The 16,444-nt window shown below is 36.2% G+C and overlaps 1 protein-coding gene across 1 annotated transcript in view; it reads left to right on the plus strand.

Annotated features, from left to right (window-relative positions):
* Positions 1-612: 612 nt before the first annotated feature.
* The window catches only part of LOC131146552 (uncharacterized), a 40,837-nt gene continuing 25,005 nt past the window's right edge, over positions 613-16,444 (plus strand). Inside the window, exons 1-2 of the mRNA XM_058096212.1 lie at positions 613-1,245; positions 2,117-2,178. Coding sequence (XP_057952195.1) covers positions 902-1,245; positions 2,117-2,178 — 406 coding nt within the window. The 5' untranslated portion in view covers positions 613-901. The remainder of the gene's footprint in view (positions 1,246-2,116; positions 2,179-16,444) is intronic.

The raw sequence follows: 16,444 nt of genomic DNA on the forward strand, positions 1-16,444 counted from the left end.
ATATTAAACTAAATCTCAATATCAAGTACACATGACAGATAATTTCTTCTAAAAATATCAAGAACAACGAATTCAAACTTTGTGAGGTTTGACATCATAAAATCATTTTGAAAACAAATAAAAATTCAAAGTTAGGTAAATATTAAATGAAAATGTTATTTTCACATATATCACAATATAAAAATATTTAAGGACACGTACTTAAGATAAGAGATATAATTAATATATAAACATAATTTGACGAAAAACTAAAGTTATATAGATTACAAATGTTAAAGGAAATAAGATTTTTATTTTAAAATAATACCAACAAAACTTATGATACAATTAGAAACTTGATCGTACTGATAACGTGCTGTGAATGAAATAAAAGAGTAAAACATGTCCTTATATAAACAAATACGTTAACATTTCAAAAGTTAATCACATAATAAATCATTATGTGGATATATCAAAAGTTGTAACTTATTATTAGATATTCATTTATATAAATATACATGTTTTCTATAAAAAATATATAAAAATTGAAAATTAGCTCGCTCGTAACTCGTGAGTCGTGATTTGACTCAGCTCCAGGGGGGATGAAGGGCCCACGATGGAAACCAAGTTACTCATTGAGACGATGTTCCTCCTAATTCTCTGATCGAACCAGCCAAAAGTGTCGTGTGCTTAGCCCACTCGATCCAATTGATTTCTGCATATCGAAATCGAAAACCCTACTAGTTAATCTGTTTGCCCCAGTTTGTTTAACAGGAAATCGAAGCTATCAGTTCTTCACGGAAGAAGACAAATGCATGCTCGGGACTGGAATTTCATTTCTTGTGAACGGATCGAGCGCTGACTAGTGATTTCATCACACTCCGTCTTTTCTTTTTTGGGTGAAATTAACAGAGAAGAAGTGATGGAAGATTATCCTGAAGAACTGAGAACTCCGCCAGTGTCCCTGATAGCGCTGGTTGGATGCCCTGAGCTTCACGCCACGATCTCTACTCATCTCCACTCTGAGCAACCGCCCATTAATACATTAGCCTTGCCCGACTTCTCTAAGATTTCCGTATTGCGTAGGTCTCCACCGAAGCAAGCCACCGCCGCCGATTCCCCTTCTCCTGGCATTTTGAAGAGTGATTGGTTGCCAAAGCATCGAACTAAGGTTCCTGCTGTTGTTGCTGCTTTCTTCAGCTCTCATCACGTCTCTGGCGACCCCGCCCAGTGGCTTAACCTCTCTTCCCATCTCGATGACATTAAGTACTCTCACTCTCTCTCTCTCTCTCTCTCTCTCTCTCTCTCTCTCTCTCACGCACACGCGCGCGCGCGCACACACACATTTGGAGGGAAATGACATCTATACACGTTTTGATAATCATCATCATCAGCATCATCACGATTTTCAACCAGAAACACATTGAAGAACATCCGACGACATGACCGGAGATGAAATTACTGGCTGTTAGGTGACACTATCCTCAGGCTGCGGACAGTCTCCATTGTGTTTGTAGAATGAAATATGGCCAGAATGGAATAGCCATTGTATAGAGACAATAGTTAAATAAAGTTGTTGCCATTGTAACACAAAGAAATTTGCAAACATGATTATCATTTCTACTTGAAATAGCGAATGAATAACCATTCCTGAATCTGATCAACTCACCAAGTCTATCGGGATGTTGTTCCGTCTTGGTTGGAATAACACAAACCTTTCTGCAGTTATTTGCCTTACAATAACATCAATTTTTTTTCAAAAAATATTATATCCTTGTACAATGACTATTCCATTCTGTGAGTCAAATATAATATTATTTTTTAATATTTCCATGGCCTGATCATGGTGGAGAGCCAGGGTGACATCCCATAAATATTGAGGAAATTTTTATGTACAAGTTCATTGAAATACTTCATTGAACTAGGCACTGGGATTAAAATAGGCTTAAAAGGTCATTATTGTAGACTCTCTAAGTGGATTTCTATCCAAGATGTCATTTACATGTTAAAATAGTTCTATTTTGTGCTTCTACTCTAAAAATATTTACAAGGGTTAGGTGTAATCTATGACTAGCATATCGAATCTCAGATGCTTATGTTTCTCCTTTGATTGACTATGGTTTTTCATTTGTGGCAGAACCGTCATCCGTGGAAGGAACACCAAATTGGTCGTGGTTGTTGTGCAGTCAACATCCAAGGGCAAGTTGTCATTATTACCTTATATTTTGTAGTATACTTCTATTGATAACTATACCTATCAATTTTTCTAAGAGGCTTGTTTTGAGGCTCAATTTTTTAAAATCCAATTCCCAGAAAGGCCTAGGCATTAAACTGAAGATTATGCATTGTACAAAAAGGCATGCCTTTTGTTCCTTTTAGTTTTGGCTTATGCATTTTGGATGCGTGAATCTCAAGTTTGACTGAAGAATTTTAACTACATGTTTTTATGAAAGAAATGTCATAATATAAGTTGATTTCCAAAACTCTTGAAATCCCAACCTTCCAAAAAAATTTGAGAGCTACATCTTAGATCTTGAAAATAGTTTGAGCTTTGCAATATTATTGCTACCGGCTGGCATGATTTACTTAATGAATTCTAGTTAGTATTTTTTAAATGGCTAACAAGTAGTTTACAAATTATATTTGATTTTTGTACATTCTATGTGTAATTTTCTTATTCATTCTTAATTTTTAAAAATATATGCAAGTTATCACATATTTTTATTTTAATATAGATTTCTCAAAAGGCCTACGCTTCAGCACTTTCTTACCCCTCATCTCTTAAAGGTTGAAATGCCTCACCTTATACTTTTGCCTTTCAAAACATTGATAATAATGATTGTCCTTCAAGGAATTGATAGTTGTAAAGTACTGAAGATGATCCTTGAGCTTTTGTTTGTTTTGTGTTCAACCTGTATAATTGATATTCAGCTTAGCATTTTTAAATTTCTCCTATCAAGGAGGAAAAGGTTTTTATAATTCTAATTAGATGTCCAATATGTTTTATGATGGCTCCATGCAGTCTCTGACTTTATGCTTTTAATTTCATTTTCATGGCTGATAGACATTAAATTCAGTGACTATGATTTGTGGTTGCTAGTCTATTCTTAGAAAATTCCATATTTTCTATGTTTGTGTGTGTGTGTGTGTGTGTGTGAGATATGTGGGGCGGGGGGGGGGGGGGGAGAATTAAAAATCTAAAAAACATTACTGAATCTTAGATATTATGAAGCACAAGTTTTTGGAAAAGATGCATTCCTTGACATTTAAAAAGTTCCGTTGCATTCTATTGGTGAGTCTAGTAAATGGTGTTAATTTTGGATCATTAAAAATGTTTAAACATTTATGCCTCATTGACAGTGTCTTTTTTAGAAAGCAAAATGATGCTGTTTGAGTTGACTTAGCTAAAATGACATCATTTAAGCAAGGTGACATGTAAACGTTATAGATTTAGCTAGGAGATGCCAATGGCTGGCAATCACACTTGTCTCCAACCATTTTTGGGGTAAGGAACTCATCAAAAACAAAGTTGTTTTTTCATTTAAGTGGAAGATTTACTGTCACAACCGCAGTCACCAGCAGAGAGAAGAAAAAAGGGGTTCTCTAGGCCACAAGGCTCCCCGCTTTACAAGGGTAGGGAGAGGCCCTTTAAGTGTGCGCAGCCTTACCTTACTTTTATGTGGAGAGATTGTTTCCTTGGACTCGAACCCGTGACCAACTGTCACAAAGGGGCAACCTTACTGTTGATCCAAGGCTCGCCTTCTTTGGTTAGAAAGAAGCAGACATTAGACAATAAAATTGGGGTTGATACAAATCAGAGAAGAGATTGTCCTCCTTCGTGGATCAAATCCTCTATAATATTGATTATATATATAACCCTCTTACATAAGTAAACTTCTACTTGCATGAAAATAAACTTCTATTTACCTCCTAATGCTCTACCTATGCCCCAGCTTAGCTAGTGACAAATGTGAGAAGACTGTCCACTCCCAAGAGATTTGGTGTCTTGGTTGATTAGTTTGGATGGATGAGCTGGGGGTGCCCCATCTCTCTTTGTTGATGATATTATTCTGTTTCTTGAAGACAACGTTACAAGATTCCAAAAGGATCAAACTGCCAAAAATTTTCGAAAATATTTTAGGATTAATGATTAACTTGTCTGAGAGTGGAATGGCTGGTATTAATATGGGGGTGAGGAGTTAGAGAGGCTTAGGATCTTGGTGGGTTCCGTTGCTTTAGATTGGCTGTTTTCCTCTCTGCATCTCCCCCTCGGAGGCAATCCTAATTCCCTTACCTTTTGCAAGTCTGTGATTGAGAGGGTTGGTGGGAGGTTGGACGGGAGGAAGATGAAATACGTATCTCTTGGAGGTCGTATTACTTTCATTAGCATCCTCCTCTCCAACATTCCCCATTTATTTCTCATCTCTTTTAGAGTTCCAAGAGAGTCACTAGGATTCTTGAGAGGTTGATGAGTGACTTCCTTTGATTTGGTTTTGGGGAGAATAAGAGATATCACTTTACTAGTGGGGGGACCACTAGGGGACCCAAAATGGAAGGAGGTCTGGGCCTTGACAATGTGCTTTCTAAAACCTACTCTCTAATAGGAAAATGGTTGTGAGGTTCCTCATATAAGTTAATGCTGTGTGGTACAAGGTGATAAAAAGTAAGTATGGCGCCCATTGGGATGGTGGAACACTGGAGGAAATGGAATTGTTTCTTATGCAAGCCCTTGGAAATTTGTTGACCGAGTTGCCTGTTCATCTTATCCTCTCATCCATTTCAAAGCGGGTAGTGGCAATAATGTCGGTATTGGGAGGATGTTTGGATTGGTGAGAGTTCGTTGGAGTTGATTCCACTCTTTACAATGCACCTATCTTTCTTTTCTTTGGAGGGGTGCTCCTTTCTTGGGATTTCCATTTTTAAAGGATTCTCAATGGAAGAGAGGTTGATGAGCTCACCTCTAAGCTTAATTTTTGGAGCTTTTTGCTCCTTCTATTAGGGGAGATGAGAGTGTTTAGGAGGGGAATTCTTTAGGTCTTTTCTCCTTCAAATCTTATTTCCCTTCACCTTCTTATAACTCCTTCCTTCAAATTTTTTCCTAGTCATTTGTCTTGAAGTTGCGTCATTTGGAAGGCTAAGGTTTCTCCTATGATCAGGATGTTCATTTGGACTGTGTCTCTCAATAGGCTTAGTATGCATGACCTACTTAGAAGACCCTATAAGGCCTTAACTCATGATATCTGCTTCATGTGTTGTGAAAGCAATGAAACAAATGCGCAACTCTTCCTTCATAGCTTGGTGGCTAATTATCTTTGGTGCGTTCTCTTCACGTGTTTCGGTGAAGCTTGGGTGGCTCCTTAAGTTGTGGGAGATTTCCTTACAAGTGAGCTTTTAGGGTTCTGAAAAATCCAGAAGGATATGGCTTTATGGAGATGCATGATTTTTGCTACTCTTTGCAGCCTTTGGATTGAGGGGAATTCGAGAATCTTTGAGGACTCAACTTCTAGCTTGTTATGAAATAATGCAGGGATTGGAGGGCGGCTGTTTTATAACTATCTATATCTTGTTTCTTTGAAGGACATCTTGTTCTCCTCTCTCTCTCTCTCTCTCTCTCTCGATAGAAAAATGAAATATTTTAATTGGAAAAGAATGAATGTACAGAGGATTAAAAGGTCCTTCTATAAAATGAAGAAATCAGAATAGACTAGAAAATAATCAAAATAAATTGCCTTCAAATCGCTCTGAAGATCTGAGAAATGAGCCCTATCCCCTTTAAAACAGTCAGCTGTAAAAGATGAGAGAGAAGCTAAGAACTGAACCCTATCCCAGAGCAAAGTAACAAAATTCCTCTTTGCTGAAAAGATACAAGGATTCCTTTCCATCCAAATTCCTTGTAGAACTGCAAAGATGCCACAAGACCATAATTATAAGCCATCATCACTCTTCCTAAAACAAGTAAAATAGATATGTAATAATTCTTCCATCAAATCCAGGCAAACTCAATTTCCCCCAAAAACTGCAGATTACTTATTTCAGATTCCCCATGAGGAAGAGCAATACAAAAAGAGATGCAATGCAGATTCTGAGCTATCAAAGCAGAAGAAGCAAACACCTGGAGATAACACCTTTAAAGGCTTCCTGTTCTGCAACATATTGTTGGTGTTAACTCTATTAAGAACAACCAAGCAAGCAAACACCTTATTTTAGAGAGGACTTTGGCTTTCCAAACAAAACGATGAAGGGTAAAAGATTTAGGGGGCATTTGTTTCACGAAATGTAATCTTCCAGTAAAATTTTAAATAATTGGAATCTACAATATTGGTAATCAAATTATGATCTATGTAGATTTCTGCATTTGGTTTATAAGTCATATTAACATCAAATTCCTAGGAAGGTCATATTTCTATGTTTGGTTTGACACAAAAGTTTTTGACAAATAATACCAAATTTTATTCTAATTTTCAGAGCTACCCAAATTACTCTATATAACAAGAATGCATTATTCTTGGCTTAACTTGTATAAATCTCTAGTTGAATATTTTAAAAATGCAAAAAAATAAAACTTCGAATGCACTTGTACTAGTATTTAACAACAATGAAAATTATAAGGAGGGAAGAATAACATCATCAAATAAAAAAATTTCAAATTTTTATTAAAAAGAATAAAAATGTAAGTATTCATAAAAAAGAAGTGGCAATTAGCAAATAAAAAAAAATATTTATTATGATAATTAAAAATAAATAAAAATTAATTTAAGTTGATCGGATGAATAAGGGAAATGAAAAGTTGCATCTCCCAACTCGCCTAACCACCATTGCTTTTGACTCCACCTACCACCAAACAATAGCCACTACATCTGATCCATGGTGTTGGCGTGGTACTAAGTTGAATCATTTCGTCCGGGCAGCAGTGAGCCAAGTGCGGTCGTGCGTCAATGGTGAGAGGAGTGATTTCATTAAGTGAGAAAGGATCTGATAGCTTTTTTCTGTGAGGCAGGGCTTGGGGCAGCTGTGGGAAATGTTAGCGAAATAGTGGCAGTGCAGCAAGGTGCAGTAGGTGCATGGCCATGGAGGTTGCATAATGGGCTTGTGAGACCAAGGAATGATTGCTGAAGGTGTTCTCAAGGAGCGAAGGAGTGGAGGAGCGGTCACAGCCATGGAGTTTGCGCATTAGACGATTGTTTGGTTGTTTTTTCTGCTTGATTTTGTTCTAACGAAGTTAAGGAGAAAGAATTGAAAAGTTTGATGTAGGGTGGGTTGGGATATTGGAGGTATAATTTTGAAACTTTGAAGACAGAGGGTATTTTGGTCTTTTTAGTTTCTTTGAGCATTGTCTCAGTCTTGGAAAGTTATAATACCACATATAATATGGTTATGACTTTCCCATAAAATGGTAATCTAAGACTGTTGGATTCTTACATTTTTGTTGCTAGCTAAACATGGGTATATTTTTACATCACTAGAATACTATATTCCTGGTGCTCACAGTCTGTGAACCAGGTGCCCCCTTCAAGGATTTAATTAGATGCTCAAAGAAAATTTGGAAAAATGGAAACCTGAGAAATCCAAAACCCTACTCTTACTATAAAAATTTTGAAGAATAGAAACCTGAGGAATCCAAAATCCTACTTCAACTCTCCCTCTCTCGCTCTCGGAAGAGAGTTGACAGCCCTCCAACAAGATGAACAATGAAGAGAGTTCATCGAACTCCATTAAGAGGCCTATGGAAGTGGAAAATCCCAAGAAGAAGCAAGCTCATTTGAATTAAGGAAATGTCATTATTATGTGCGAAAGCGAGACGATATAAATGAGAAATGAAATGAAAAGCACTTGATGCCCTGCCCAAGCATCTTTCCAAAAATAGGATCTGACACCTATTGCCCACAACATAGTTTATACAAGAATGGGATAAATGTGAGCACTACTTCTACAAGGATTCTCCATACAAGTTCTTAAACGCCAACTAGTATCCTACCCATGAGAATGTAAGCCAAATTTACTTTTTATAAATTTATGCCAAAGGTAGTTCTCCTCATAGGGAAAATGCCACAACCTTTTACCTAATAAGTCTGTATTTTAGACATCAAATTTCGAAGGCCGAAACTGCTCTTCATCTTAGATCTGCACACAATCTCCCAACTAACCAAATGAACCCTTTTCTCCTCTATCCTTGACCAAAGGAAATCTCTCATGACTTTCAAATTTTCCTAGCTGCCTCAATTGGAATCCTAAAAATGGTAAAACAATAAAGAGGGATACTAGATAGACAAGCTTGAATAAAGGTAATACAAGCACCTAGAGAAAATAAAGAACCTTTTGACCCACCCAAACACTTAGACACCCTTTATGTATTGGATGCTAGAGCCCATCAGACCAAGAATTACCACCTCAAAGGAACTTCTAAATAAGACAAGAGCCACTCCAGAATGTCACACCCAACTAAGATAACTCCAAAGACCTGACACTATTAGATTAATAGTAGCAATCCGCTTTGGCCTTTAAAAGCAAAACATTAAGATGTCCTACCCATATTTGTTTTTAAAGACCCAAAACCTTCCAAAAAAATTGAAGAATTGCGAGAACAATAAAAAAAGACTTTCTATGATCTTCTAAAAGAAGAATAGTGTCATCTTGCTCTCCTCTCTTCATACCTTGTTTCCCTGTTAATATATTTTTTATTTTCCAAAAAAAAAAAAACATTGTCGTGGGCTGGTTGCTAGAAATTCCAAATTCCTACTTAGGGTTTTCAATTATATAAACTAACATAGATATGCACCGTAACTATATTTTTCTTGTGCAATAGATCTTGCTAGCACATTTTGTTTCTTGCATTTCCACATACAAAAATGTAATACATTATAGTCTCTTATCATGGTTAAAGCCTGCCCAATAAGCATCGAATAACCAACAATCTTGAGACATCCATGTCGTTCATGGATCCCCCCTAGCCTAGAGCACTTTTAACATACCTTGAAAGTACTTTTGCCTTGTATTTCACTACTTTTGGCTTCTCCATTGACACCAACTACAAACATGATGTTCGACCTTGTAATTGGTTGATAGATGGGCGATGGCCTATCCTATTTGGGATAGCAGTATATACGTTCTCCAAGTTTGGAATTAGCCTCCATTGGTGTTTGGCCCTAAGCATGCTAGTCTAAAGTTGTTGAATACTTAGAGATAGGTAAACTCCTTTACTTCTAGCTAGTTTAGTGTTTGAGAAAATACTGTAGCTCTCTTAAATCCTTTTTTTGAGAGTGGCCTTTTGAATACATTTCCACCTGAATTCTGCTCACGTTGGCACTAGAAATAATAATTTCAGTACATCACCAATATAGACAATCAAATCACCATTCTGGAGTGCATGTCTTCACAAAAACAAAATGGTTAGCATGCTAGCTATAAAAACTATAGGAGATAACATAATTGAACTTTCCAAAGTAGGCACTTGGGGATTGCATCAGCCCACAAATTTTTGTTTTCCATCTACAAGATTTCTTACCATTCTTTTCTTGAGGAACAAATCCAAGGTGATTGCTTTGGATAAACGTATTCTCTTCATGTTTGTAGATGTATATTAACATCAAATAGAATAAGAGCTTAAGCAAGCAATCGAGGTCTAGGAAATGTTTCAAAGTAGCCTAGCACAAGCTTGAGTATATTCATTACCCAGAAGTCTTGCTTTGAGCCTCTCAATTGTTATTTCACTGTGTACACCCACTAGCATCCAACCATCCCTTTATCTAGATGTGGATCGAACAACTCCTAGGTGCCATGGCTTCTTTGAAGTTTCCATTTCATCCCCATGACTATCAACTAAGGTTTCTCAAGGCTCCTTTATAAGAATTACATAGAGTTTGGTTTGCACAATCACACTGAAATGGGAATTTTGGTTTTGACCCCTGATCCTATTCCATTGTTCGGATTTTGCGCGTGTAGTCCGAATCACATCATGCGCAGAATGCTGATTCTTCCATTAAGGGAATGGTGATTCCATGTCACTCCCATTGGAATCATCCTTCATTTCTTGCCTACTTTTTACAATATCAAAACAACTTCCTATGTCTTTTGATTCCAAATTAATACTTTTGCAACCCCTTTTGTTTCCACCTCTCCTCTCATCACTGATGTGACATGGGTTTGATTTTTGGTGTTTAGTGGTTGCTGGCATCCATGTTGATCCTTTTGTTTTGAGATCTTCATTTAGGATCTCTCTCTATCTCATGACCATTGTGATGAAAGCAAAAGATAGTTGGTCACCAGTGCCCACTGTGACGGAAAAGGGTAGTGTGTGTATACATATATATAGCAAGGCTATTATGATCATAGCCTCTCTCTCCCTCTCGCAACTCAAAATTGACCAAAGAAGCATTTGCTAGGGACTTGTTACCATGGGGTAGTACTAGTAGATACCCCAGGCGACAGCGTCTTTCTTTAAGATTAGTAATCAGGGCCTCTCTTTGTTTCAATGATTGACATTTTGATGAAAGAACAAGAGTAAGGTAGTTTCCAAGGGGGTGCAAGTGACTATGCGGTTGCCTCAGAAAGGTTTGTTGTCAACAATAAATAACCCCATTCTTACGTCTATAACATCTTTTATTTTATTTTTTAATTTTTTTTTTGAGATTTATGAATGGGTCCTGTGAATAGTAGAAAATGGGTTTAGGTGAAGTTCTCAACAATATTTCTGGAATGAGACTTGTTTTTTATTCTATTCTTGTAGTCATGACACATGCATATCCAATCAATGTGATCCCATTCCAATATCAATTGCATTTTATCTTAGTATGTTGCTGCCTAAATTCCATTCTTGGGTGGTTCCATCCTAGCCTCAAAATATACTATTAGGAATGGAAAATTAGCAATGGAAGATGAGGCATTTGTGGACAAGATGGGCTTGATCCTAGGGGACAAGAAGTTTGATTGGAAGGGGTTAAGAGGAAAGTGAAAAAAGTCACTGTGAGCTAGCAAACTTGAAGTGTTCAATTAATAATGATGGCAAATGTTTAAATTGGATTTTTCTTATTTAGTAGATTTAGGTATCTTTCTTCTTTTTTGTTTGTTTGTTTGTTTTTTTCCCCCCTTCTTGAGGATCTCTTGTACTCTCTTAGTTTATATTGCTTTTTCTTCTATTTTAATACACTTATTTGCTATCAAAAGGGAAAAAGGCCAAAGAATGACAAACAAAAGATACATTTGCATGAGAGAAAATTAGTGAGAGTATATTGCATACAACTAGCTTAGGCTTGCAGGAACAATAGGAAGACGAAGATTGAAGTTGGAGCAAACTCATTAAAATGGTGGGAATTCATAAGATATTGTTGGCTATTTGGCAGGCAGAGCTTATGTTGGTACGACCTTTGTTAGGTGTTTTTGACATTAAGAAATCAAGGTTAGCAGATAAAAGACTAAAGGTGGTGTTGAAAAAATTAAGGGTCTGTTTGGTATCATTGTTGTTTTCCATTTTTTGTTTCTATTTTTGCTTAGTGAAGAAATGGATTTTAAAAGCGCATTTGTTTATGTTGCTAGTTTTTTGTTTTTGTTGTTAGATTTCAACTATTTGCGAAAAAACTGAAAACTAGATTTTATGGTTTTCAGTTGTTTTGGTAATCTGTTGTTAGAAATTTTAATATCCAAATATTTTATGGTTTTCAGTTGTTTTGGCAACCTATTGTCAAGAATTTTAATATCCAGAAATTGTTTTTTTGATTTCAATTCTTAATTTTATACACATTAAAAATAAAAATAAAATAACATGATCATATGAATTTAAATGTAATTAAAATAAAAATATACATAAATTTTAAAAAAGAATAATGATAAAGCCAATTACAAAATATGTTTCTTATTTTTCAATTGTCATGTTCAGTAAATTTTTTATTGTAAATTAATTTTAAAAAGTATAACAATTAAGTGAAATAATTATAATAATTTTTATTTTTATTTTAGTATTTTTAAATTTGTATTATTTAATAATTTTATTATTTCAATTATATTTCTATATTATTGTTTGATTTAAAGACAAAATGAGTATTTTAGTTAAGTTTTAAATTTGTTTTAGTTATATAAATGTTAACTAAACAGGTTGATGGTTTTTTGTTTTTAGTTTCTATTTTTGGTTTTTGGTTTTCGATTCTGATTTTTCGTTTCTCTAATTTTCGATAGTGATTCCAAACGGTCCCTAAGCTTTAAGTGCTGAATGCCGAATGCAGTTATGAATTTGGGCTCTGGATCTGAATGCTGTAATTTTTTAGTCGTTTGATAACTAACCACTGAATATGCATGTAAGATGGGATTTGGGAGATTGGAGAAGTGTGTCATGTAATATTTTGCAGAATTTACATGAATTTTTGGAGCAAAAATGTCCAACAGTGCCTCTAAATAAACCCCTTGCCAAATCAGCAATGATATGATTTCAGGTTCAGTAAGGGGTAATTCTACTTCAATTAAGAGGTTTACCAAACTAGACCGGCTTACTGAATTTTATATGATTAAGAGCCCAACCTCTATTTAGAGGCAATAAAGTGCAAACCAATGGGCTCCAAGAGCAATGGCAAATCGTTTTGGGGAATTGTATTTTGTGTTTCAAAAAAGGTGACATCTCCCAGGATGTGCACGAGGTTGTCTTTCTATTACCTATCTTCGCTTCTTGGGCTGCCATTGGGTTCTAAATAGTAGAGCAATGCAGTCAGCAAAATTAGACAAAAAAGAGAAATTTATCAACCACTAGCATTGATTTGGTGGATGATGGCAAAGGAGACTTGCCTTGGAGTTGAATTAAATTCTGTTAGTAAGGCTACTTTTTTGTGTTATTATTATCTTATCAAGGGTCCTATTTTAAGGGTACTTTGGTCTTCAATCTGGTTTATTTCTAGGTTTTCCTTCTGCTTTGTTTAGTCAGTGATGTGTTGCAAGAATAGTTAATTTTACAGTTGAGATTGATTTTTGGTTAGGGTAAAGCCGATAACTGGTCCTGGAATAAGATTTATATATATTTTTTATTAGTAAATATAGTATATATTAATAGGGCATCAAGGGGATGCCGAATTGAAGTACGAGAAATCAAGCACCTTGAAGGGTGTCACAAAAATAAAAAATTACATTAAACTCATTTGCTACTAGTCCACTATGCCAACTAGTAGCCGCAGTAAACCCCACTGATCTTTGCTGAACTGAATCTTCAACATTGATTTTTTGAAAATTCTTCTGTTCCTCTCTTTCCATACACACCAGAAAATTGTGGGAGGAATGAAAGACAAAGCCTTCCCCTTTTCCTTTGTTGCCCAAATCCCTCTCCAGGCTGTAGACTGGGCAAAACGAATTGGGTCGGTTTCACCATAGTGGATTATCGTGTGAGAAAATTACAATCCTTATCCAACTCAATTAAGTGGTGGATATATGGCAGTTCGGATTGGACAATTCATGGTAGATGATGGATAATCTGTCATCCCCATCTGAAGTGTAATTTTTTTTTTTGCCATCCGATGAACAATTCATTTTGTAACATAGTGTAATGGAAAATGCTGAATGATAGGCCCGTGATAACATGGGCCCGCATTACATAGCATGATTGTTAAACATTTAATAACTAATCATAAAATTATAAATTTTTTAATTTATAAAATCATGAATTTAGGGCAGGCCCAGAGGCGTATATGCTAGTGCAAGAATTGGGAGTGTCAGACTAGGCCTTGGCCAATTGGGCTTATACTGGCTGGGCTGATGCCTAATAAGTGTGAGAATTTGAAATTATTTATATATTGGCCATTAGATGTTAATGGGTAGGTGAATATCCATAGGATAAAACTAGAAATCTGCTAACTGACTCTTTTAGGGATGGATAAAAACTTTTTAAACCATATCCAACACATTTAATGTGCGGATTGATTAGGAGTCTGTTTAAGGGAGTCAGATTCAGTTTGGATTACTGGATTTTTATCCGTTTTACCAGGTCTACCAGGCCTAGAGCTTCCCTCCAATAGATTTAGCAGTAAGCCACCTTTGTCTGATACGAGTCAAAGCACATTTCAAATATTTCTAGTTTAGGGGCAATAGAGTAGGGTATGGTCTATTGATTCAGCCTCAACCATGCAAAGGGCACATATGTTAGCAATGGAGAGCCCCCTTCTCTGCAAGTTGTCCAGGGTCAAGATCTGACAATGAGCTGCTTTCCAGGTAAAACGAAACCTTATTTGGGGCAGCTGTCTTCCATGATTGAGACCAAGGAGAGTGAATGTTGACCGATTCCCGGATAATTTCTTTCACAACAAATGAAGAATTATCATGTGCAGAAAAAAAAAAAAGGATAAAAAAAAAGAATTATCATATGTTTGCTGCAGATTCATTGGCCTAAACCCGAGAAGTGTGACGCTTTCGTCTGAGAGGTGATTCCTAGAACCAATTAGTGTGAGGGTGAATATTTATATACCTTTTTTATTATTTGAATTTAATTAGATCCAAACCAGATTTGTCTAGCTCTGCTTTCACCTATTCCAATTTATTTTCACAAATTCTAACCCTATGTAAATTTCCTCTAGTCATCGAGCATCAATTTGCTCTCAAGGTGGGTGCAAGTTGTTCTGACATATTGGGAGATCCTCCTGACACAGTGACACCTATAATTACATGTTTGAAGAAGTTGATGATCTGCCTTAAAGAAAAGCGCTTCAAGGTGGATAAAAATGAAACTTTAAGATGAGTTCTATAATTTGCTGCACAGTAGCTTGACAGTGGTTGATTATGCTCAAAAGCTTGAAAAATTAACTGTCAGTTGTGAAGTAACTAAGGATGAACAAATGGCTATAGTTTAATATAGGAATGGAACAGATATGAAATTTGAAGGAAATATCTCTTGTGCAATTATTTTACTGATGTTATTGAAGACGTTTTTATGTGGGAGAAATTCCTAAGGTTCACGAGAACTAATAAAAGAAAACAGATTCCTGTAGCCATGAAGAGCCAGTAAAGCTACAAAGACAAGCTAAAGAGGTAAAATCAGAAAAGTTGAAAAGCCTGAGGGTGAGCCTAGGCTGTAAGAATGTCAATTAGCAGATTGTAAACCAATTGTTGAATCCCCTTGGCCTGCAACACTTGCTGAATAACCCAAAATACCCCCCTGTAGAAGCTGCCAGACAGTCATAAGTAGAAGCTGTTTCTCCCAAGATCTTGTGGTGCTTAGTGCTGGGAAAAATTAAACAATCCAGTGTAAAAATTGAATGTAAGTATACTTGAGGTAAAATAAATGAAGGTACAATGAAAAGCCTGTTGATATGCCTATGTGTTCCATCACCACATTTATTGCCTTTGTAGAAGAGGGAAAAGGCAGAGCAATGGAAGATAATTTTTAATGATTTCAAGAAATCAAAGTTGATGAGCTCATTAACCAAGATGACTTGAGCTCATTGAATTGTCTTTACCTGAACCACATGCTGAATAACCCAAAATACCCCTCTGCATGATGCAACAGCCTCCTGGAAAGTTGTAAGTAGAAGCTGAGGAAATTAAGCAATCCAGTGTAGAAATTGAACTTATCTTGGCTTTTTTAATGGTCCTTTCTCCTTTCCGACAATGAGATTTTATTCTCTGTCAATTGGAGCTTCTCTTGGGAAGCTAAGAATGAACAAGAAAAGATGGTCCTCCCTTAGGCCTCACTTGGAACTCAGAAAATATTAAGGAAAATATCAAGGAATCCTCATTTTCTTGTTTGGTTATCTAGGAAAATGAGAAAGAAAATGGAAAATATATCAAATTTATAAAAAAAATTTTGATTTTACACATTGCTAATATTTAGTTTTTCATAATTTTTAGTCATATTAAAATAAACTTTCATTTTTGATAATATCTAATAAAGAAGGAAAATATAAGGGTGTTAATGATTATTTGGTCTTTTAGCATTATTATTATATGTTAGAGTTCTGTAAGTAATAAGTGTGAGTTATTAAGGGTATTGTGGTCATTCCTATTGTGCTTACATTTATTACAAATAGAGGGAGAGACCTATCATTGAGCTTAGGTCTTCCATTTTACCCAATTACTCAACATGGTAGGAGAGTGTGATCCAAACTAAACCCTATTCTCCTCAGCTGCCACCGGAAAACACCATTCCTGCGGCTGTCCTACCTAGAGTCTCCTCCATTCCATATTAGTTCACAGAACCGACCGTACACCCATAAACAGATCCCCCCACTCCCCCCCACCAAGACGACTCACCCCACAAAACCCCATCGCCAGAGGACTGCCCATGTGCCAGTCAAATGCCGGCAGGGCTGACCTCATGTGCTGCTGCGTGAGTGAATTTCCGGCCTCATGTGCTGCTCTGATTCCTTCTCTTGACTATATTATCAAGCTTTTAGGTCAGTTTTTTGCTAAAAAATTTAACCTTTTCTGGCTATGCACTCGAGGCATTCTGTTAATTTCTGTTCAAGGTTTTTGAAGGCTTCTCTGTGAGTGTTTTGGAGCTGTGGCA

Source organism: Malania oleifera, chromosome 13 (assembly GCF_029873635.1).
Source record: "Malania oleifera isolate guangnan ecotype guangnan chromosome 13, ASM2987363v1, whole genome shotgun sequence".
Taxonomy (NCBI): Eukaryota; Viridiplantae; Streptophyta; class Magnoliopsida; order Santalales; family Ximeniaceae; genus Malania; species Malania oleifera.